Source organism: Leiobunum rupestre, chromosome 3 (assembly GCF_980474605.1).
Source record: "Leiobunum rupestre chromosome 3, qqLeiRupe1.1.hap1, whole genome shotgun sequence".
NCBI lineage: Eukaryota > Metazoa > Arthropoda > Arachnida > Opiliones > Sclerosomatidae > Leiobunum > Leiobunum rupestre.
Window position 1 is genome coordinate 33,860,784 of NC_143386.1, and position 23,664 is coordinate 33,884,447.

General features: G+C 40.7%; 3 protein-coding genes across 3 annotated transcripts in view; all 3 read right to left on the reverse strand.

The window, feature by feature from the left end:
- Positions 1-3,862, reverse strand: part of LOC149951554 (uncharacterized) — a 14,428-nt gene extending 10,566 nt beyond the window's left edge. The window contains exon 1 of the mRNA XM_090169585.1: positions 2,105-3,862. Within this exon, the coding sequence (XP_090025711.1) occupies positions 2,105-3,862 (1,758 nt within the window). The remainder of the gene's footprint in view (positions 1-2,104) is intronic.
- Positions 3,863-3,887: 25 nt separating this feature from the next.
- LOC149951555 (uncharacterized) lies at positions 3,888-5,978 on the reverse strand. Its single transcript, XM_090169586.1, has one exon. The coding sequence runs from the start codon at positions 5,976-5,978 to the stop codon at positions 3,888-3,890; it is 2,091 nt and encodes a 696-aa protein (XP_090025712.1).
- Positions 5,979-13,337: 7,359 nt separating this feature from the next.
- On the reverse strand, positions 13,338-16,013 carry LOC149951556 (uncharacterized). The gene is made up of 4 exons (XM_090169587.1): positions 15,701-16,013; positions 15,319-15,646; positions 14,141-15,255; positions 13,338-13,936 (listed from the first exon to the last, which is right to left on the reverse strand). The coding sequence occupies exons 1-4, from the start codon at positions 16,011-16,013 to the stop codon at positions 13,338-13,340; spliced, it is 2,355 nt and encodes a 784-aa protein (XP_090025713.1).
- Positions 16,014-23,664: the final 7,651 nt, after the last annotated feature.

Genomic DNA, 23,664 nt, shown 5'->3' on the forward strand with positions numbered 1-23,664 from the left:
TAATTTAATTTTAATTTAATTTTAATTTAATTTTAATTTAATTTTAATTTAATTTTAATTTAATTTTAATTTAATTTTAATTTAATTTTAATTTAATTTTAATTTTAATTTAATTTTAATTTAATTTTAATTTTAATTTAATTTTAATTTTAATTTTAATTTAATTTTAATTTAATTTTAATTTAATTTTAATTTTAATTTAATTTTTAACTTGTCGAGGTTAACGGTAATAGTTAGTGTAGGGAGCTGTTGGCTCGATCTCGTGGCCTGCAGGGCTTGCCACCACCCTCCTACGCATTGTAACCCGGCCACATTAATTAATGGCTTCAAAAGTCGCTTGATGACTTAGGTCTAAGGTGGTGCCTAGCTGATTATTATAACTCATCCCGGGAAACGCAATACATTACCAAGAACGGATCTTAACTTGATGTGTCTATATTTAAAAGTTGACTTGAATCACGAAGTCAGAAATAAGTATAAGTGTAACCCTTCATCTCTAATTCTACGTTAAAGAATTTGATTATAAAAGTTTTTCTGGCCCAACGTAAGAATTTATGTCTACTAAAAAAATGCTTAAATATTATTTTTTTAAAGAAATAAAATTATTTTAATTTATCTTAAAAATAATAAAGGTTTTATTGACGTGACTTCAGGTCTATAAAAAAGTTGTTAACATGTAATAAGTTGAAGTATAAATTGATGACAGGTAGAAATATCAGCTGGTGTTAATATCAAACCCAGAAAGCACAACTTTTTCAAATTTAATTTAAATTTAATATTATTCATTAGTAATCGAGACTATTGCTTGTACTTATAAAATAAAAACATCTGGTGAATCTATAATTTATCCGAACCCGTTCTGAAGTTACGAGGTTCTTGATTTTCAGTAAAAACATTTCTTCTACAAAATCGAACCATATCGATCACTTTTGGATCCGAAATCTGCACCTCAAGCCAAGTTTGAAAAATGAATTCATGGAAAGTCATTGTCAGGCGAATTATTACGGCACTTAACTTGCATGCAAATGTGCCAAGATTCACTTAGTCTTAAATATTTGTCACTACATTGTAAATATTACAAGAACCTTTTCCCAGTTCCCTCTGCCATGCACCGTTACCACTATAAATAAATCCTTGGTGTTTTATTAATTAAGCGATGAAATTCGAAAGTTAGTGAATTTATTTTTCAATTGATATAGAAAATGAAGAATTAAATAAGGAAGTAAAACCTTATTTAATTGAACATAGATTTTATATTACTGAAATTATCTTACTATTTTCTATATTAATATTATTCACAAAAAATTAGTCTAGCACCTACAAATAAGGTGACAGGTTTTTGATCAGTAACCAAACACCAATAAGTTTGGCAATTAGCAAATATAAACATCGAACTTATTTCCAGAGTTATTTAGTAATCAAGATTAGGTTCTTCACTAAGTCCCCTAGTGTCTAAATATAAAGAAGGCAAAATATACTACATCTGTGGATTCCTTCCGCGATCGGATCGGTTTTTATCAATTTGGGAGAGCGACTACAGCTTAAACCACGTCAGCCGACTGAAAAACTAACGGGTTTATTTTTATAGCGCGAATTATTGTGGAATTGCTATTACGAACTTTAAAAGTGAAACACAAAACTATTTATTAAACGAAATACAATTATGTTCTATACGGGGGGAAATAAAACGGACCTTTCGGCTCCAAGATAACTTCTCTGGCCTAACATTTAAATATTTTTACGGTTAACATATCCCTTTTTTTATTAGTTTTCACGTGAGCGAGCGCGCCTTCTCCATCTACCTTTTTTTTCATGTCACGCGTTACGCTCCGCTCACGGTACATTTTCAAATATATAATCTAAATGTGCCTGAAACTCGGCTTAAAATATATATACAACAAAATATACATAATTATGATGATACAAACATTGAAATACCCCAATTCAAACGCGGAATAATTAACACAATACAAATTAATACAAAGTGTTATTTTTTTTAAATGAATTTTTTCGCGTACGGTTACTTTTCCTAGTCATTATTTACTTCTATAGGATACAAGAGTGAGATTGGTCGTTTTATCAATTTTCCGTTTGGCATTCGTACCATGCACGAGCGGATGTAACCATCGGTTCGGTTTACAAAGGTTTTCGTTATTATTCCAAGCTTCCACAAGCTTCGGGGTGTCTTATCGCCGTGGACCATAACCACGTCATTTTCTTTCACAAGCGGCGAGTGATAAGCCGATTTAAGTTCCTTCACGTACTCGTTTTTAAAGCGATTCCAAATACGTTCCATTAAATTTTCGCGATATTTAATCCTATTCTCAAAATCGCGTTGCGATTTTGGGAGATCTCCTTCTTTCGGACGTTGTGGCGGTAAATTCGTCAGGCAGTCGCCAACTAAGAAATGAGCCGGCGTTATCGGCATTGGCTCTTTCACTCCGCTATAAACGTAGGTGATTGGGCGGAAATTGGTAATGGCTTCGGTTTCTGCAACCACGGTTTCTAACTCTTGATAAGTGAGACTGGTCCGTCCCAGGACCTTCCTAAGAGTTGTTTTGACGGTTCTGACCATCCTTTCCCACCAACCGCCAGCCCAGCTGGCACGGTCGGTAATGAACCTCCACTGAATGCCTCGATCTCCGTAGAACTCGCGAGCTTCTTGACTGTTTATATTCTGCCATATAAGTTTGATATCTTCATCACCTCTCTGGAACGTCTTAGCATTGTCTGAGAATATGATGCCTGGAATACCTCGTCGACTGATGAACCTTCGTAGCGCAAGTAGGAGTTCATGCGTGGTCATAAAAGGAACTAGCTCGAGATGTACTGCTCTGGTTACGGCGCAAGTACATAATATAATGTAACATTTTTCGGATTGATCTGCGATTTTAACGTACAAAGGACCACAAAAGTCGACCCCGGTGTTCTGAAATACACGGGTTCGGTCGACTCTTTCCTTCGGTAAAGGTGCAATAGGTGCGGCGCCCGGCTTCGCCTGCTGTCTTTGGCATGTTCTACAGTTCTTGATGACCCTTTTGGCTAGTTGCCGCCCGGAAATTATCCAGTATCGCCCTCGTGATTGCGTATAAGAACTTTGAATTCCCGAGTGGAATACTTCGGCGTGGCTACGGATCATAATCAGTTCGGACAATCTGGACTCCTTTTTAAGAATGGCGGGATGTTTTTCGTCTTCGTTCAGGTTTGTTTCATTCAATCGGCCTCCTACTACAATAATACCATCTGAATTTAGAAATGGGTTCAAAGTAGCGATACACGATCCCCTGTCGACGGTTTCGCCCTTCTGCATCGCCTTGATCTCCACTCCAAAGTCATGGTATTGACTGCATCGTACCCAGGCAAATTCCGCGTCTCGAATTTCTTCGGCTGAAATTGGTCCGGTTAATAGTGGTTTGTTTCTAAGTTTAAAGTCGACAAATCTCCTAACGTACGCGGTAATTCGGAATATTTTCTTCACGGAGTTGTGTCCTTGAAGATTAATTAGTTTTGATAAGCCCCTCTCTTCGACGTCTTTACAATTGACCAATAGAACAGTTTTCCTTCTCTCCTTTTCTAATTCTCCTGGATTCATTTTCTGGTTCTGCGGATCTGTACTAGGCCAGTTAGATTTCGGCTCTCTCAGGAACGGAGCTCCTTTCCACCATAACTTGCTGCTGGCAAGATCGTTTGCTTTACATCCTCGAGTCGGTAGGTCGGCTGGGTTGATGTTTCCCGCGCGCAATGACCTCAACTGTTTGAACTGACCAGAGCTTGGATGTCTCTTACCCGGTTCTGGACAAACGGCGTCCATTCCCTTTCTTCTCCTCTCGCCCAGTGGAGCGCTATGGTAGAATCGGTCCATAAGTACATCGGAATGTCGGGGTCTTTTAGCGCTTTTTTACGGTCGTTATCAGGTGGGCTCCGAGGTAACATCCCATGAGTTCTAAACGCGGTAAACTTAACTCCTTGTTTAGCGGTGCGACTCTTGCCTTTGACGTGACAACTGAGGAGTGGATTTTGTTGTCTGCGGTTACGTAACGGATGTAGATTTCGGTAGCAAACGCTTTAAGACTGGCATCACAAAATGCGTGTAATTCTTTGTGAACAACCGCTTCTCTTCCACTAAAATAACATCTTTCTAGTTGTATTTTCCTGATGTCCGGCATTTCGGTTTTCCATTCATTGTACTGGTCAGTTACTAGTTTCGGAAGCTCTTCATCCCATGTGGTGTTTTCTTTCCATAATAGTTGCAACATCAACTTGGCTCGGATAGTGTACGGTGTCAGCATACCTAGCGGATCGAAGATTTGCGCTACGGCTCCTAGTATTTGACGTTTCGTTCCCTTTGTCTCATTGACGGATTGAGCTATCTTGGTGAGATCGAATGAAAACTTGTCGTTCGTCGGCTCCCACAACAATCCAAGAATTTTCTCACTTCCGGTACTGGCTCCTCCCTCGAATCGTGCTTCCTTATTTTTCGAGTAGTTTCCCTCTCTCGTCCATCTTTCTCTCAATGCCGGCGAATTCGTCTTCCACTTGCGCAGTTTCATATTAGCGCTCCCTAAAATTTCCGAGACCTTTGTTGACTTTTTGTAAGCCATCTCATCGTCTGGGCCTCCACTCAAGAGGTCGTCTACGTACAGATCTTCGTTAATGCATTTTACGGCTTCCGGTTCTGTATCGGAGTATTTTTCGGCGTGTAGGTGAATTGTGGCTGAGAGTAAAAATGGCGAGGTGGTAATTCCGAAGGCGACTCGGGCCATCTTCAATACTCGGAACTGGTCCTCTTCGATTCGACCTTGGTTTTCTTTCACCCAAAGGAAACGCAAAAAATCTCGTTCTTCCTCCGCCAGAGAAACCTGAAGAAAGGCCTTCTCTATATCGGCCATAATAACTACGCGGTGACTTCGGAATCGGATAAGAAGATGAAGAATGTTCGGATTGAGATTTGGCCCACTTGCTAGACACGAATTTAGTGAAGGCTTTCCCTTTGCGTGGGATGAAGCGTCGAACACTACTCTCAGTTTTGTGGTTGTGCTCGATACTCTTTTGACTGGTTGATGAGGGATGTAATAGCCTTCGGTGACGTTGAGTTCGCTTTCGTCTACCTCTACGGCTAGGCCTTTCCGCAACTGGTCCTCGACAATTGCCTTGTAGTCTAGGTATAGTACTGGATCTTTTTTGAAGGTTTTTACTAAACTTCTCATTCGGATCTCCGCTATCTGACGGTTATTCGGAAGTTCACTTTGATCTACTCTCCATGGAAGGTAGACGTGGTATCTTCCATCCTTGAAGAATGTTTCTCTACGGAACTGCTCCCAAACATCATTCCCACTGAGTTTCTTCTCCTGTTTATCTTGTATCCCCAGAGATTCTATTTCCCAGAAGGATCTTAGCGTTCGGTTCAATTCTTCGTTGTCGTCCGCTACTCCAACTTTCATGCAGATTACTCCAACGTGTTTGACGGATACGGCTCTTTTGTCTATAGGACCCTGTATTGCCCATCCTAGTTTGGTATCGATAGCTACCAACGGTCCATTAATTCTTTCAATACGGTCGTTAACTACGTCGAAATAATAATCCGCTCCTATTAGGATTCCAATGCTGGAGACGGTCGGTGTATCCACGGAAGGTTCGTCAGCTAAAATCAATCCCCTTTCTTTGACGAATTTTTCGACTTCGTAACAGTTGACCAAAGTAGCGGTTTTGAATAAATAAGGCACTTCTATAGCTATTATCTCTATCTTCTTTCTCGGGTCTCTCTCATTTTCTTTGGTTAAGCGAACTGTATTTCTCTGGACGGCTGTGGGCGATTCGTTGGCAAAGTTTTCTATCGACACAATTTGACTACCTACCACCGGCAATTTTAGCTTTCTGGCTACTTCCTCCTTTATAAACGTGGCTTGGCTACAGCTGTCTAGAATACAACGAACTACTTCTTCTCTTCTCGGATTATCGGTGCTTTTCACTATTGCCATAGCGGTACCCAGTAAAACTTATTTTCGACAGCCAACCATCGCTGAGACGACGGACTTCGATTCGGTGTTAGCCTTGAAATCGTTATCGGTAGTGACTTCATCGGTTATGGCGGCTTTCTCGGGCTTGTGAGCGGGATTCTTTTCACAAAGCGCCGAGTTGTGTCGACCACTGCAAAGCTTGCATTTACGGAATTTCGACGTACACGCGGAAGCTTTATGTTGTGTACGGGTACAGATAAAACATCTCTCCATGGTTCGGATGAGTTTTCTTTTCTCTTCTAAGGTGTAGCTACGGCAGTTCACGGACGCGTGGGTGGCGGATTTACAGAAAATGCAGTAAATTATCCCCGTGGTAACGGTGGTATTCAGCGCGGCAGCGGTAACAGACGGTGAATTTTGACGAGGATTAAATCTTGCGGTTCTACTTTGATCGCGTGCGTCACGTGGTTTATAAGTTTGCGATTTCGTTTCTTCACCTTTTAGAACAGCGCAAGTCTCACGGCCTTCTACCTCACGTTTTATAAAACTCACCAACTCACTCAAATAGAACTGTTTACTTTTATTGCAATCCATACTATATCTTAAGCAAATATCATCTGGTAGACTTGCAATAATAACGGAACACAATGAAAGGCTGTTTGCAGTGGTATCAACGCCTAAAGCCGTTAAACTCCTTAAGTTTGTCTCTATCGAGTTGTAAAGTTTTCTTAATGCAAAAATGTTCTTTGAGTCTTCAACTTTAGTTAATGCGCGTATCATATTCATTAATTGGTTAATAACTAAATGTGTTTGGCCATATCTTTCTTCTAGCAATGAAACGGCTACGTCGTAATTCTGATCTGATTCTTCAAAACCCTCTAAAAACTCTAAAGCTTCTCCTTGCAAATAAGATAACAGATATCGGAATTTTTCTACCTCGCTTAACCCTCTTCGGTCGTGTATCGTTGACTTGAACTGCGACCAGAATCCCGGCCATTTCGTATAATCTCCTCTGAACTTGTGAAGTTCAAGGGTTGGTAATTTCGACTCCACCCGAGTGGTTGATTCGGTTATCGATGAGCCTTGGGTGCTGCTCGATATACTAGTAGCTCCTAACTGTTGAAGTCTTCATTCGGCTTTGCTTTCGGCTAAATGAATTTGGTCATCGTAGGTCCTTTCCTTGTACTCCTTTTTGATTTCTTCTTCATTATCTGGTAGGAGTGCGGTTATTTGGTCGTCCAACTCTCGCAGTTGCAATCTCTTCATCATTAATAGGGCAAGCTGATCTGATATCTCTTCGGCATCCTCGAGTTTCAACAGTCCTTCTAATGTTGTTAAATTCGTCGTGGTATCACTCCTCGCAACGGATCGGATGGCTCTTAACTTGGTTAAATCGGATTCGGCTGCCATGTTTCACTAACGGATTTCTTGTTAAGTCTCACAATAATGTACATACGAATATTTCTCAAGTGGATAATTATCGGGTTTCGGCACCAAAATGTGGATTCCTTCCGCGATCGGATCGGGTTTTATCAATTTGGGAGAGCGACTACAGCTTAAACCACGTCAGCCAACTGAAAAACTAACGGGTTTATTTTTATAGCGCGAATTATTGTGGAATTGCTATTACGAACTTTAAAAGTGAAACACAAAACTATTTATTAAACGAAATACAATTATGTTCTATACGGGGGGGAAATAAAACGGACCTTTCGGCTCCAAGATAACTTCTCTGGCCTAACATTTAAATATTTTTACGGTTAACATATCAATTTTTTTATTAATTTTCACGTGAGCGAGCGCGCCTTCTTCATCTACCTTTTTTTTCATGTCCGCGTTACGCTCCGCTCACGGTACATTTTCAAATATATAATCTAAATGTGCCTGAAACTCGGCTTAAAATATACAACAAAATATACATCATTACGATGATACAAACATTGAAATACCCCAATTCAAACGCGGAATAATTAACAACATCCAAGGATGATAATATAATAATCATTTCGGAGTAGGATGACTGCCAACCGGAAAAAGTTTTGGTAGATAAAATAGCATGGAAACAATATAATGTTACTTTTGGTCTACACATAAAGTGTACTCCTTTAACTTATTAGCTAAGGTTAAATTTCACTCTAGATAATAAATTGGACCAAAAATTTGATTTGTATTCATGATTATTAAGTCTATCCCAAATGTTATATCTTTCTAGAACAAAGAGATGGCTAATGAATCGACCCAGAATAACAGCGAAGACTTACAACGGCCATGTTTCTGCACCCAACAAAACGTGGGAAATCAGCGTTCAAATGACTTAGTTCTTCAGTCTCCAAATCCAAATTATGGGCATCCTCAAATCATTGAAATTCCTCCTCGGCGGGGCTCTATTGAGAAGTTTTTCAGATGGCCACGACCGTCTGACACTTTAATCAGAATCAAGATTTCTAAGCTATTGTTTGAAGTTTTTATGTTCTGCCTTCTAATTGCTGTCGCCCTCTGTCTCCTTACACAAAAAAACGATGTCGATGGTATGAAACCTCTGTTGAGAATTATAGCGCTTGCGCTATTAATAACCGCGGTTATTAGTAAACTTATGGCGTTTTGTCTGGCAAAAACCAAAAACATCAACTTCGAAAGAACGTCCTCAGACATCGATCATACTGCGAGTGTAACTCAGAGTGAAGTCAACGTTGTGGACGGACAAACAAATCCAGCGTTTCAGGAGGAAGACGTCAGTACACCGCGTCAATTGAACGACTTGGTCTCGGATAGTAACTTCCAATATTCACGTTCCGCCATTGCGACTTCGGAAAAGGACCTTCCACCCTCATACGAAAGCATCGCGTGCGAATCATCAGGATCCAAAGTGTCAGAGAAATGAACGCAATAGAGAATATTAACTTGTAATTGCAAAAATAATTATGAATTTACTAAATTCTTTAAATATTTAGGAAATAGTCGTAATAAAAATGTTATTACACTTTTGGTAAAAGGGATTGATCAATTGCTTTGTTTTTCAACACTATCAAAAATATCTGAGATAATAGTTGCTCAATTTATGAAACGTACTAATCTATTAAATATTATTATAGGAAAATGGGGAAATATATTTAACTGTGTGTCGTTCACTACGGCCAATAAAGGACAGGTATTTGAGGGGATAATACTATTAAACAAATACATCGAAGTTTTAACTAAGCGTACAAGACCAATGTACAAAAATGATCCTTTGTTTTACTGCTTTCCTTTTCAGCCTATTCAAAGCGGTCTTTTATATTACATTTCATTACCGCTAATCGAAAATGATGTGCGGTTAAATTTTGAACAGGAAGAATGTAATATCGTTCGACCTTTTTTCATCTCATTGTGACAATGAACCCACTGCAAACAGTTCTCAGTGGTTCAATTATTCGCTGAAAATTAAACAATTTGTCTCAAAAGCAGGTATTTTAACAAAAAATTATAAGTAACGGGTATATTGTACTCAAAAGAGGACTATTTTTACGTAGTCAATATTTTAAGTAAAATTGTCAATGTACACAGTTAGAACAAAGGGTTTCCATGGGTTTTATTAGGGTTTGCTTTGGGTTTAAAAAAGGTTTAGGAAAAATTTATAAGCCCTTAAGGTTTGTTTTGGCAACTTGCAAGGTTTGAAAAGGGTTTTAAACTATCTCACGCCATCTACGCCAAAATTTGATATCAAGCCGTATAATAATTTCATAAAACGTGAAGGAAGACGGACTTTCCCCAAAATGGTTTCTCTAAACATCGTTGCATTGATACATCTTTCGGTGGTTCTGTGGTAAAACGCCCGCCTGTCGTGCTAGAGGGCTTGGGTTCGAAACGCACCCGTTGCATTCGCCAAAATTTGTTATAGTCGTAAATTAAATTAATTAATTTTAATTTAATCTATAAATACAAACCCTAGGAAGTGTTTAAAGGGTTTGAAAAGAGTTTAAATATAAACCGTGTTGTGTTGATTGTCTGTATATACGGGGTTTTGTTGCAAACCCTAGGAGGTTTTTAAAGTGTTTCTAATGGTTCAATTTATAATCATAAAAGTGCTCATTTTTAAGCCTTGTGGGTTTGAAAATTTCCGTTAAAGGGTTTTGGAGGGTTTGAATTTGTGGAATTTTTTTTAAGAACCTTGGGGGTTTATAATCGAACCCTTTTTTCTAACTGTGTACTTCTAATCTAATATTTAAGTAGCCATAAACCTAGTATTAATTGAAATTAATATTTAATCATACATATATGTAACTCACTTACTTCAAAAGGCCGCTATATAGGGTGTTTCAAAAGATTATGAAATTTTTTTAAGGAGTTGTAGGGGTGAGTAGAGAAGTATGCCTTTTTACCCCCATTTTCCTACGATGAGTTAAAAGAGCGCCAGAGAGCTTCAAAGTGTGGCCTACTAGCCTCTGGAAGTAGGCTGCAACACGCGCAAATCCGAGCAGCAGGAAACAATAAGGTTTGGGTTTGTTTGATAGGTAACTAGGACGTCTCAAAACCTGGTGCCGGCATTCTCTACAATGACTTGAGCGGCGCGTGGGCGCTACGATAATCCACGGAGTTGTCGAAGAGTTGTATAACTTTAGTAATGTCGTATTTATGTTAATTGAACATTAATACCAAAAGAAAACTAAACTAATTTTATTAACCATAGAAGCCGTAGAATGCCTCAATAATATCATAAATAATGTTTGTAAATAATGTCTTGATAATAAAACGTAATTAGCATAAAAGCAATAAGAAGTGAGTTTTTTTGAACCAACTTAAAAACAAGCAGTTTATTAGTCCAATCTTTTTTTAAATTTATAATAAGTCCACTCTTTATTTTTCCCTCCCCCACTCTTTTCTTGTCCCCCCCTCCTCTCTCGCGGCGAAGGTCTCACTCTCCTAAATAATATTTTATTAGTCCTATCTTTTTTCTAATTTATAATAAGTCCACTCTTTATTTTTCGCTTAAATTATATCCTGAACGGCAATGCCTTGTCCCCCCCCTCTCTTTTCTTGTCCCCCCCTCTCACGGCGAAGGTCTCCCTCTCTTCCGGACATTACCGCGAATTTCCCTCTCTCTTCTCCGTCTCGATCAGAGTCCCTTTCTCTTCTCCCCCAAGTGCGACACACACACATACCCACATACACAGACACACACACACACAGCCAACTTTCCCATTGAAGTAACCACAGTGAGAGCTCCACTCACTCGTTTCGCTCGTTCGCTCCGCTCAAAAAAGGAATTTGTAAAAAAATCGAGGTCACCAGGGTAAGTGAGTTAAATATATGTATGATTAAATATTAATTTTTATTAATACTATTCTTATGGCTACTTAACTATTAGATGGAAAGTGCATTGACAATTTTACTTAAAATATTGACTACTTATAAAAAAAAGTCCTCTTTTGAGAACAATATACCCGTAACTTATAATTTTGTGTTAAAATACCTGCTTTTTAGACAAATTGTTTAATTTTCAGCGAATAATTGGACTACTGAGAACTGTTTGCAGTGGGTTCAAACGTTTTATATTTTACGTCTCCTGACGAGTGTATGCAAAACTCGTTCGGATTTTTGATAAACCTGAATCTGAGATTAAGCATATTCGGTAGAAAGCGCGATTGCTAACACATGTCGATATGAATGGTTTCAATCATATCAATTGTACCTTTTTTCGAAAACGAAATTCTTTTCTGAAAGCTTTCGTTGCTTGTCAGCACGTCAAATTTCCCGGCTGCGTGGAAGAGAGAACTTGTTAGCAGATGTGGTGACCGCCCTTACAAAAATTTATGGCTGTATATTTGCTGCAGTTGGGCTTTTATATGGCTGCTGGTCTGAAATTTAGCTGCAATTGGTCTGCAATAAACTGCAATGGAGTACAGTCTAATTACAGTCTGTTAGGGTAGTTAGTAAGACTAAATAACTGCCGCAGGTAGTGTTAAAATAGTGATATATTTATTGAGTGCATATGTACATCGTGGCTAGGCCGCAACGTTGACTGAAAACTAATGTCGATCGTCCGTTATATTTATACAAATATTCGGCGCGATAAAAAAAGGCGCGTTCGCATATTGTAGATTAAAAAACAATGGGACCCAAATTTATATCTATACTCAACATCACTCCTTCTCTTAATGAAACCATTATACAATAAAGAAAGGTAATGGTTGGCACGAATTTCACAATCCGAAAAATTGCGTAGGTTTCTTGGAGCGCGTAGATCTTCGTGTCTCAATGCAAGGTTTGGTTTGGGGATCCTTCGGAGTACCCCTCCTCACTTGCGTTGCTGAGTTGTCCGACCGGGATTGACTTGCGTCGTGAGGAGGTTGATTTCCGTCGCTAATTGTTTGACTCCTGTTAGGGTGTGGGCATGTGGAGCTCGTTGTCTGGCTACGGGTCACTTGGCTGGTTGTAGGTCATGAGACGTCGTTGCTTGTGGACAGCGATATCACATGCTGCAAATTCATCCATATCAATGGCGGTGACGGTGATTGCGAGTGGTGAGGATCCGTTGCCAGTTTGTGGCTTCGTGGCTCGGCAGGGGAGTCTACTTCGCGTGTTTCTTTCGAGAAACGTATTTGATTTTTGTGACGTCGTATCACGAGTCCCGAGTCGGTGTTAATTTCATACATTGTGTTCCCTATGCTCTTCGTAATTCGTCCAGGTATCCATCTTTCCCCTCTCCCAAAATTCCTGGCAAACACTGTTCACCCGGAAAACTCCCGCCTCTTGGTCGTCGTCTTTGGTGCGGACGGCAACTGCTTCGGGTTGCACAATTAAATTTTAGTGAGAATTGTTCGGATGAGCATTCTTTCCGCTGGTGAAAGTCCGTCTTTTACTGGAGTCCTTCTGTAGTTCATGAGGATTCTGGCTATCCGAATATCCAAGGAGCCCTCGGAGTAAGTGTCCAGTCTGGTGTTGATTATGTCAAGTTCGGGAGTTGAGCCACCTGTGATTTTCTTGAGGGTGTTTTTGACCGTTCTCACTGATCGTTCCGCTTGGCCGTTTGAAGCCGGGTGGTATGGTGCTGACGTCAAGTGTTCAATACCATTTGCCGTAGTTAATGCTTGGAACTCTTCGCTGACAAAGCATGTGGCATTGTCGGATACAAGCTTAGGAATTATACCGAAACGTGCCATATGTTGGCAAAGGCATCGGATCACAGTTGCGGACGAGGTTGATTTTGTGATATCGATTTCTAACCACTTTGAAAAGGAATCCACTGTGATTAGCAAGTAATGATTCTCTATGGGTCCGGCGAAATCGATGTGTACTCTCCGCCATGGTGCTGTTTCTTGGGGCCATGGTGAAAATGTTTGCGCTGGCATTGGTGCGTGTATTCTGCGTGTCTCGCATGACTCGGATAGCGTTTGCAAGTCTTTATTTATACCGGGCCACCACACTTTCGCTCTTGGCAGTTCTTTCATGGGTCGAAGACCCTGATGCGTGCAGATAGTCACGAAAACGCGTGACGCCAAAAGTTATCGATAAAGCCTCTCCCTCGATTTGGGCGTAGTTTTTCTCGGCAGCTGTCAGTGTCCGTGACGCAAATGCGATTGGTCTTTCTGTGCCGTCGACGATATGGGATATGACTGCTCCGAGGCCCACGGGTGATGCGTCACAGGTGAGAAAAACTTCTTTTCCCGGATCGAAAAGGACCAAGAGGTCTAACGATTGTATGGCGTCTTTGGCGACCTCGAACGTATCTTGCTGTTTTTTAGACCACGTCCACGACGTTGATTTGTTTAAAAACTCATAAAGTGGAGATAGCAAGGTCGATGAATTGGGGATGAAGCGGGAATAGTAATTGATGAGCCCAAGAAAAGACCTGAGCTCCTCTATGTTCCGCGGGGCCGGTGCTTCTTTGATGGCAATCAATTTTTGTTGTTGTGGATGCAGACCGTCGGAATCCAGGCGATATCCAAGGAAGTCTACGGATGTTTTAAGAAACTGGCACTTGGTCTGATTAAGCTTCAGCCCTGCCTTGGTGAACGTCGTAAATAATTTTTCCAATTTAGATAATAGGTCTTTGGACGATGTCCCTCCGATGAGGATATCGTCTTGGAATGGCACGCTGCATGGATGACCATGCAGCAGTATTTACATTTGACGTTGAAAGATTGCCGATGCCGATGAAATTCCAAAAGGAAGTCGGTTGTAGCGATAAAGTCCTTTTGTCGTACTTATGATGACGTAGTTCCGTGATTCTTTGTCCAGCTCCAATTGATTGTACGCACTCCTCATGTCGATGCGAGCGAAGATCTTGCATCCGGCTAATTGAGCGAAAATGTCGTCAACCTTGGGTAATGGATAGAGTTCCCGGTCTAGTATTTTATTCGTCGTAATTTTAAAATCCCCACATAGGCGTATGGTGCCGTCGTCCTTCATTATGGGTACTATCGGTGTGACAAATTCTGCGTATGGTATGGGACTTATAATACCCATATTTTCGAGTCGGATAATCCCGTCATCAATTTTTTTCTTTAGGTGGTACGGGACTGATCTGGCTTTGTGGAATCGCAGTGTTGGCTCGTCCTTGCGTACGTGTAGTTTTACTTTGACATTTTTCAGACACCCGATTCCCGGAGAGAACAGGGAATCGTATTTCATCATTGCTGTGGCTAGGGTGGCGTTCGCTGACTCTACGTTCATGATGTGCTCGTTAATAGGTGGCATTATTTCAAAATCGGAAAAAATCCAATCACGTCCCATGATGTTTTTTGCTTCTCCGCGAACCACCACTAGGGGCAACTTCAATGTCTTGTCTTTGTAGTCGACAGTCACCTCGGTTTCGCCTTTGATGTCGAGATGATGTCCGGTGTAAGCCATTAGGTGTTCGGGACCAGTTTCCATTTGTCCCGTGTGGTGTAGCGACGAAAACTGTGATTCTGAGATTATGGTGTACCCTGAGCCAGTGTCTACTTGAAATGATACCGGTACTTTGTTGATATGGCACGTGACTCTGATCGCTGGCGGAGGTTTTTTACGTCGTACTGTTGAGGTATTGGCTATCTTGCGTGATACTACGTCATTGATGGAGTTATCGCCGTTTGTGGATTCGTTACGTTCTTCCTCATAAAAAATATCGTACTCTGGGGATACGGGCGAAGCATATGCTTCCGTGTTGAAGTCCGCTTGATTTGGTTCATCGATGTCTCTGCCCTGGTTAGAAATGCAATTGGTATAGGATTTACTCTCCTCCCTACTCTGCGGTTGTCGGCCTTGATTTCGTCGTTGGTGGTTACCCTTCTTCCGGCAAGCTCTTGCTAAATGACCTTGGGTTCCGCATCCACGACAGCTATAAGTGGTATACGGGCTTTCCCATTCTGGATGGTCCGTGTTGTTGCACCGGATTTATTGCTTTTGCGCCGTGTCTTTCATGTGGTTGTGGTTTGGTCTTCGTTGCGCAACCCCACGGCTGGTTTTGTTCAGTCTTTGATACGTGTGGTGTGATATTTTGTTTACGGTGGAGTCCTCTCCTTGATCGAGCCCTTTTATTGCCTTGGAATCGTGCTCTGCTGTCTCGAGTGCTTGTGCCGTACTGATTGCTTTCTGGAGGTCTATGTCTTTCACGGCGAGTAGCTTTTTCTGTACGTGGTCGTTGTTTATACCGCATACTATCCTGTCACGTAGCATGTTGTCAAGTGTTGAGCCAAAGTGGCAGAACTCGGCCTTTTTGCGCAGGGCAGCTACGTATGAAGATACGGATTCTCCCAGCTTCCGGTCGCGTTTTTAGAATTTACATCGTTCTACAATTTCGCTCGGTAGTGGCTCGAAGTGTTTCGTCAGGACATCCTTGAGTTCCTCGTACGTTTTCTCGATAGGCTTGGCTGGAGCGATGAGTGTTCGCAGTAAAGTATACGTGGATGCGCCCAATACCGTGAGTAGGATAGCGCGCTTTTGATCCGCGATGGTTTGAGTGGCGGTGGCGTCGGCTCCAATGCTTGCCTTTATTCCATGGGCTATGAAGAACAGGCCCAGTCTTTCGGAGTATATCGTCCATTGGTTTGAGCTAGGGTCGAAGGCCGGAAATTGTCCGATGCTTGATGTGGCCATCGATGATTTCCTCGTAGTGCGTTACTGTAGACGAGACCCGTTAGCTAATATGAAACGGTGTTGATGATGGACCCCGTCAGTGGAATTCGATCCTTATTTCCCGTCGCCATTTTATAGGGTCGTTAGTAAGACTAAATAACTGCCGCAGGTAGAGTTAAAATAGTGATATATTTATTGAGTGCATATGTAAATCATGGCTAAGCCGCAACGTCGACTGAAAACTAATGTTGATCGTCCGTTATATTTATGCAAATATTCGGCGCGATAAAAAAAGGCGCGTTCGCATATTGTAGATTAAAAAACAATGGGACCCAAATTTATATCTATACTCAACACAGTCCATAAAGTAAACTGCAAAGTAGATGGAATTGTCTGGAATTACAGTTGAGATTTCAAAAAAAATGGGACTGTAAACGAGCTACAATTACAGATTTTTGACTGCAATAACACAAAGTCTGTAATATGACTAATTTGGCTAAAAAAAGGTTAAAAATTGCTATGATGAATTCCGCAACTTGACCGCCAGATATCGCAATTTCCCGTGGAGGAGTGTCTTGGACAGATCTAAATAAGACTAGGAGTTTCCGGAAATATCTAAATTCATGTTCGAATGTTGGTCCGCGTTAGAAACTGGATTAAATTCCACCTATTCTTAATTGAAGATCCCTGTTTGCGTCAGAGGAACCTCGAAAAGGTCCAATTCCGAGTTGGTGCATTTACCAGACTGCTGATGAATTAGAGCCAATATTTTGAGCATATATCGGAATGTTTAGTTCAATGAACTTCTCATAAGAACACCACTAGCAACATCGTCCGCGACTCTAGCGCCGGTTTTCAGAATCTTTTTCCCCAAGAATATAGGGCCCCTTTTTAAAATTGGGACAGCTTGGCGAAAAGCTGACGCCAGTATATTTCCAAGTCCATAGCCACCTTGCGTCGACGAACCTCGATAGAAATGGTATGAACCGTTCCCAACTTGCGATCGGTAATAGTTGTCAAAGTCGATGGTATTATTCGAATCAAACCTTACTTGATTTAAATAATACTTTTCGTAATCGGAATCGTCTTCTCTGAATGTGGTTTTCATGGTTCACACCGGTCAATGTCTAACTGAGAAATGAGGGTTTAAGGCACTAGGGTTTCCTTTCATAACGATGTCCACGTTCGCGTCGGTCTAAAATGTAGAGTAATATGAACCTTCCCTCTCTCAAACTGAACTGGTACTCCCATTTCTGACAAAATGTGAATTTCGATGGTTTGAAATTGATTTGTTGCCACCGGAATGAAGACCCACATCCATATCGACGGTGTATGCTTTTTGCTAATAGTGAAATCCACTACGGTATTTCTGGAAAAACCGAGTAATGCCGCTAGTTTCTCTGACATTTTTAAATATACCTTATATTCGAAATTGACGTGAATCTTTCCCCTTTGACCGGCGATTTTGAGTCACATCTGAGCGGAAATTTCAACATGAACGGAAACGGGAAAGGCGCAGCTCCAACTGGCTTTATTTCACTAACTGATTTGGAAACCATTATGCAACGTACGATCGCAAATACGATTAGAGAGACAATGTTGGCGGCCAATCAAAATTCTGCTACTCAAACAGAGCATCATCACTGGGGATAAGGGCCGCAAGGTAGTCAAATAATCCCAGATTTAAACCCGGAGAAAGCCCCGCATCAAACGGCTGGGATGTGGACTCAAAAGGTGGACGAACTCGCGACCGCGTACGGATGGTCAGAACGACTCACGATAAATAATGCCTTACCCAAGCTAAAAGGAACTGCTAGAATTTGGTTCGACGGTTTGGACTCCGCTGTACGTACCTGGGACGAGTGGAAGGCGGAACTAACGAAGTGGTTTCCGTCTACAAGAAGCACGCGGCAGCTGTACCGAGAGATGGAAAATCGGAGGCGTAAGCCCGGCGAAGCAGTTGAGCGTTATTACCATGATAAAGTTGCCAAGGCCAGAATGTGTGGTCTGTCTGAAACAGCCATGATAGAACACCTAATAACGGGATTAAATGATGACTATCTGATCACCGCTTTCAGTGTGCGTGAATTTACGTCACCACCAACACTGCTACAATGCATAACTCAGTTGGAATACAGATTGAAAACATCCAACGAGCATTCCGACAAATTGAAAACATCCAACGAGCATTCGGACTACGTCAAAAAGAAAGTGTCATTCGACCGCAATAGGGAAAATCCGAATAAGCGTAACGAACAAAACTATACAGCGAAGCCAACGGACGGTAATTCGACAACTTTTAAGAGGAAACCTCACTACAACAAGAATGGTGAGCCCTTATGTTTCAATTGTTCAAATTACGGCCCTTTCGGGAAGGATTGCCCAAAGCCCACACGCAAGTCAAGGTGTGAAATCTGTAAGTGTACCACACACGACACCAAAGATTGTAAAGAAGTAACTACGAAAACCGATCAAAAGACAACCCCTTAACACACCCTTCACGTTGACGATCGAAAAACAAGTCAAGATGACAATCAAAAGTACTTCAATTACGCTGTTCTCAACGGACATCCAATCAAATCGTATATTGATTTGGAGAGCAAGTGTGTTCTTATACGAAACCAAGAAGCCCTACGATTAGGGCTGACATACGAAGACGTTGAGGAAGATTTCCAAATTGGGGGCTATGGCGTCGGTCAAACGAAACCGGAAGGAATAATTTGAAGAGCAATGGTTAAGGTAGACGAAGCAGAATGTTTTAGTCGTCAACGACGAAATCCAACGCATACCGTTGATTATTGGGCAACCCTTAACTGAGCGACCGTACGTCACGATTGTGAAGCGACAAAATACAATTCGGTTATTTGAGGAAAATCACAAGTCCAACGAAGACGATGAATGTCTGAAGAATCTTCAAGTTCCCGAACTAAAACCCCAAAATGTAAACATATGGGCTAAAGACGCGACTGTAATACTGGCAAATTACGTAGGATTCCTCGAGCTCACTTCGAGAGAAAACCCAGATTATGACCAAGATATTTACGTAGAAGAACACATCCGACTATTCCCGGGCAAAAAACACCTCGTCGAAGTTCTTAAGATCATACGAAGAGCGAAACTTACACTCGACTTAAAGAAATGCCATTTTCTGCGGAATGATATCTCCTATCTTGGTTTTTAAAACTACACACGGTATACGACCAGGATCCATCAAAATACAGAGCGTGGAGGAGTTTCCTATACCTACGAACGTACATGAGGTTCGCCAATTCCTGGGACTCACAAGTTATATCCGCCGTTTTGTGAAGGGGTTCGCAGTCATAGCAGATCCACTCTCACGACTTATGCGAAAAGATTCTGAATGGAAATGGATGGTGAAAGCTTGAAATCGCACTTAAAGCAACGACCAGTGTTGAGGCTCTACGATCCAGCAGCCGTCACGGAAGTTCACACAGATGCCAGTCAGGTGGGCATCGCTGGCATTCTTATGCAGCGGGATTCTGACAAGAGAATGCACCCAGTAATTTACGCTAGCAGAAAGACAACGAAGGAAGTAGCTAGGTACCACTCCAGCGAATTAGAAACACTGGCCGTGGTGTGGACCCTGGAGAAATTCAGAGCCTACCTAATTGGGTCAGAGTTTACCGTTGTTACGGACTGTAGCTCGGTACGATCAACTTTAGCAAAGAAGCACACCGTACCAAGAGTTGGTAGATGGTGGATAAAGCTGCAGGAATTTACCTTCCAAGTCATCCATCGACCAGGCAAAGCCACGGCTCACGTCGATGCCCTGAGTCGAGCACCAGCAAACAAACCGGAAGAAATGGGTATAGTCAATGAAGTTCTTGTACTACACACCCAGTTGTTCACTGAAGACTGGTTAGCAGCCCCCCATAACAGCGATCCGAAATTAAGAGCGATTAAAGAGCAACTAACGAAATGTGGAAAGCTAACGAAAGACGAAAAACAAGTTCAGAATGAATATGTTTACAAAGCTGGTCGCATTTTCAGTAAAGTTACCCAGAAAAACAACGAAGACCAACTTTTATGGGTAGTACCAGACCAACCGAGGTGGCGTATTGTAAAAAACTGCCACGGCGACATAGGACACGTAGGAGTAGAGAAGACATTCCTCAAGATTTCTGAAAAATACTGGTTCCCGAGACTTCGCCGTTGCGTACGGAGGTATATCTCGGGATGCTTGGAGTGCCTTTTTCATAAACGCCCTGCTGGAAAAAAAATCTGGATTCTTGACTCAATAGACAAAGTGGGCGTACCGTTCCACCCGTTACACGTCGATCATCTGCGCCCGTTAGTCCGTAGCGTAAGAGGAAATACATACCTCATAGCAGCCATAGATGCATTTACGAAATTCACGATTTTACGGTCATAACAGACCTCTGCCGTTACCAAATGTCAAACACATCATGAACGCCCCTGCGACGCCACGCGGACATGGTCAAATCGAAAGAGTAAATAGACAACTGACTCCAGCGATAGCGAATATGAGCAGCCGACCGGACGAAAAAGATTGGGATGCCCATATACACCAGATACAGTGGGGAATTAATAATACGATCCATAGCGCGATTAAATGCACCCCATTTTCACTTTTGCTGAACTTCAAGTCTCGCAATCCGACCGACGATTTCGTAGCGATTGCCGTAGACGAAACTTTCGACGAAGAGGTGATAAAACGGAGAGATGAAGCCATCTCAAATATTAGAGCTGATCAAGAGAAACAGCGATTACGGTACAACGCTAAAAGAGCTAAAGGTCAAACGTTTGAGCCAGGAGATTTAGTGGTCGCGGAAAGAAACCCTCACGTGACCAGACAACCCTTGAAAACAGCGATAAAGTACAGAGGTCCATACGTAGTTTCTGAGAAACTGAAATACGATAGATACCTCATCGAGGATTTGCCAGAAAATCAGCGCACGAACAGGTTTTATAGGAATACGGCGCCAGTCGCCAAACTCAAAAGGTTTCCGATCATAGATTACACAGAGGATGACGCCTCCGGTGAGTCTTCTGAAGAAGACGAATCTGAAGCGCCACCGCTACAGATGTTGCTGATAAGCGCCCCTGTAGACGATGACGAAGACGTAGTTCAGGTACACCGAAGCAAACGCAAAAATAAAAGACCCAGCTTCTTAAAATACTATATTTTAGATTAGGGTTAATTCATTTGAGTTATACGTTATTTTAGAAGTGTTACTTTGCGTTGTTTCAATCAAGTTAATATGACTGCATTGTTTTTATTTCTGTTAATTTTACCGAATATTACCATTAACGATTGAATCAGGAGATTCAATATAGTCAGGATAAGCCGAATGTTAGCGCGCAAATACTATAAGATATAGATGGCGATCAACGGGGGCGCATTCGCCGGATCGCGACGTTAGTCTCTCTCATTTTGGCCGTGAGAGAAAAACCCTGCGCGCGCAGGAGCGTACTACGTCACAAATTCCAAAGTCCTCTGAGGAGCTAGTAATTCGGGAGGGCTAAGGCGATATTTACGTTTGTCTCATTGTCTGTCTGCCGCAGGTTTTTTTTGAACCACTATGATAAAACAAACATAAATTTTTAACTGTATTATTTTTTTATTACAATTTATATTTACTTTTATATTACAATTTATATTTAATATTATATTACAATTTATATTTAATATTATATTACAATTTATATTTAACTGTTTTCATTAAAATTTATATTTCATTGTTTTCATTAAAACTTATATTTAATTGTTTTCATTAAAATTTATATTTCATTGTTTTCATTAAAACTTATATTTAATTGTTTTCATTAAAATTTATATTTAATTGTTTTATTACAATTTATATTTATTTTTATTCTTTTACTTATCATTCTATTTAATTTCATTAGATAAGTACATAAAATGTGTAAGACTTATTTAAAATTCATAAGAAATAAATTATTAATTAATTTGTACTTAATGGTTTAAAAACATACATATTTTTTGTTAAAAACTATTACAAATGATATCATAGCCAAAGCCACTTCTAAACAACCTTATTATTTTACAATTTTTAATTACTCGTATGTTACTCTTATCCGTTCTTCGTTGAGCGTCGCTCTCTTTATTGAAATGTCTTGAACACTCTCTAGCATTTTTAATATTGATGCCTTCTGGTTTACCACATTGTTCTAACTACTTATTTCTAGTATTTATATCTCTATGGAAGTTGTTATTTGTAGTATCTTGGTCACTAGTTTCTTGGTTGGAATTGTTACAACCCAATACGCAACCGCAACACTTCATTATTGGCATAATTGAAATTTTAAATAGCGCAAACTATTCCATATTTATCCTGATATGAAAAATAATTATAAAAATCATTAACGGTAAGCCTAAAGATTCATATAGCTAAGAATTGTTTTAGACTTGTTAAAAAAAGTATTATCTGTGATTAATATACCTTTACAGTTCTCAAACAATTACATATTTTAAACTGAGGAATAATTAACAATAAATATTTATTTCTGTACTATATATTCTATTTATTATTTATTTAACGTACCTTTTATCTTCCAGAGTTCCAAAAGTTTATTTCATATCGTGCTGCGGCTTTGTTTGCATAGACGCAAAAATATTAGGCCTAACGGAGATTTTCGCGTTGCCGGCGGCCGTCGCGTGGATTCGGACGGGGTGATCTTGTTTCTTCTCTCTCGGAATTTGTGACGTCAAAAGCTCGAGGCGTGCCTCTTCTTCCCGCCCCAAAGGTTTTCCCCCCACAACCGGCGCCCAGCGCGTCCGCGTGAGCCAACCTTATAGTGCGGCTAGCATTTTTACGAACCTTGGATGGCGATAGAGTCACTACTTTTGTTAAATATCTCAACTTTCTCTCGAGCAACCCGTTCGATGGTCCAGGGGATGACCCCCCCCCCCTTTGACCGGCGCACTATGTTCCGAAACGCCCAAAAACGGCTAAAATTCCCCATAGAATATTTAAAAAAACTTTTTGCATATTATGAATCAGTGTAAAATCAGATTTCACCCACATAAATTTCTATTCTCTGCGACCCCTGGCGGCGAAACTAGCCCCCCTGGCGGAATATCGCAACAACACTTATCACAATCTGTAGTTTGCCATCGGGCTAGTCATTTTTAAAATTTTCAGAATTTTTCCACTGCCCAATTTGTTGCCGCCACCGTAAGAAAAGTGAAAAACCCCATTTTCGTCCATGTTGGTAGAGGTTTTTCTCAAAAACCCGCAGGTACCTTTTCAAAAGTTTAACGACGTCTCCTAGTACAATACCCCAACATTACGTTGTAATTACTTTCACGCGTTGATCTCCGCGCATTTTAAAGAACAATTCGTTTGAAATTTAAAAATAATTTTTCTAAAATAGCCCAAAAACCGCCAAAGTTTTTGGCTAGCTTTGGCTGAAAAAAAAATAGTTTAGTTTGTTTTACCAAAACGTTTTAAATGAAATACAAGCGTGAAAATGGCCAGCTCGGGAATTTTTGAGAGAGTCGAACCGATTAAAAAGTCTCACCTGAAGGCAATCTTTATGGAAAACAAGAGTGTTGACGACTGTGTTGTTGAAGTAAAAAAATTATTTGGTCAACGGTTGAAAGCCCACCTATCAGAGTCGCAACAGAAATTACTACGTCAGTTGATAGTAAAAGAGAAATGTAACTATA

What these genes read in the sequence shown, in the direction of transcription:
- LOC149951555 (XM_090169586.1), bottom strand. Translation starts at nt 5,978, where the DNA reads ATGGCAATAGTGAAAAGCACCGATAATCCGAGAAGAGAAGAAGTAGTT.
- LOC149951556 (XM_090169587.1), bottom strand. Translation starts at nt 16,013, where the DNA reads ATGGCCACATCAAGCATCGGACAATTTCCGGCCTTCGACCCTAGCTCA. An exon ending in GAGCGAAATTGTAGAACGAT is followed by an intron (nt 15,647 to 15,700) that starts GTAAATTCTAAA and finishes CTTCATACGTAG; the next exon opens with CTGCCCTGCGCAAAAAGGCC. An exon ending in ACGGAACTACGTCATCATAA is followed by an intron (nt 13,937 to 14,140) that starts GTACGACAAAAG and finishes TCACCAAGGCAG; the next exon opens with GGCTGAAGCTTAATCAGACC.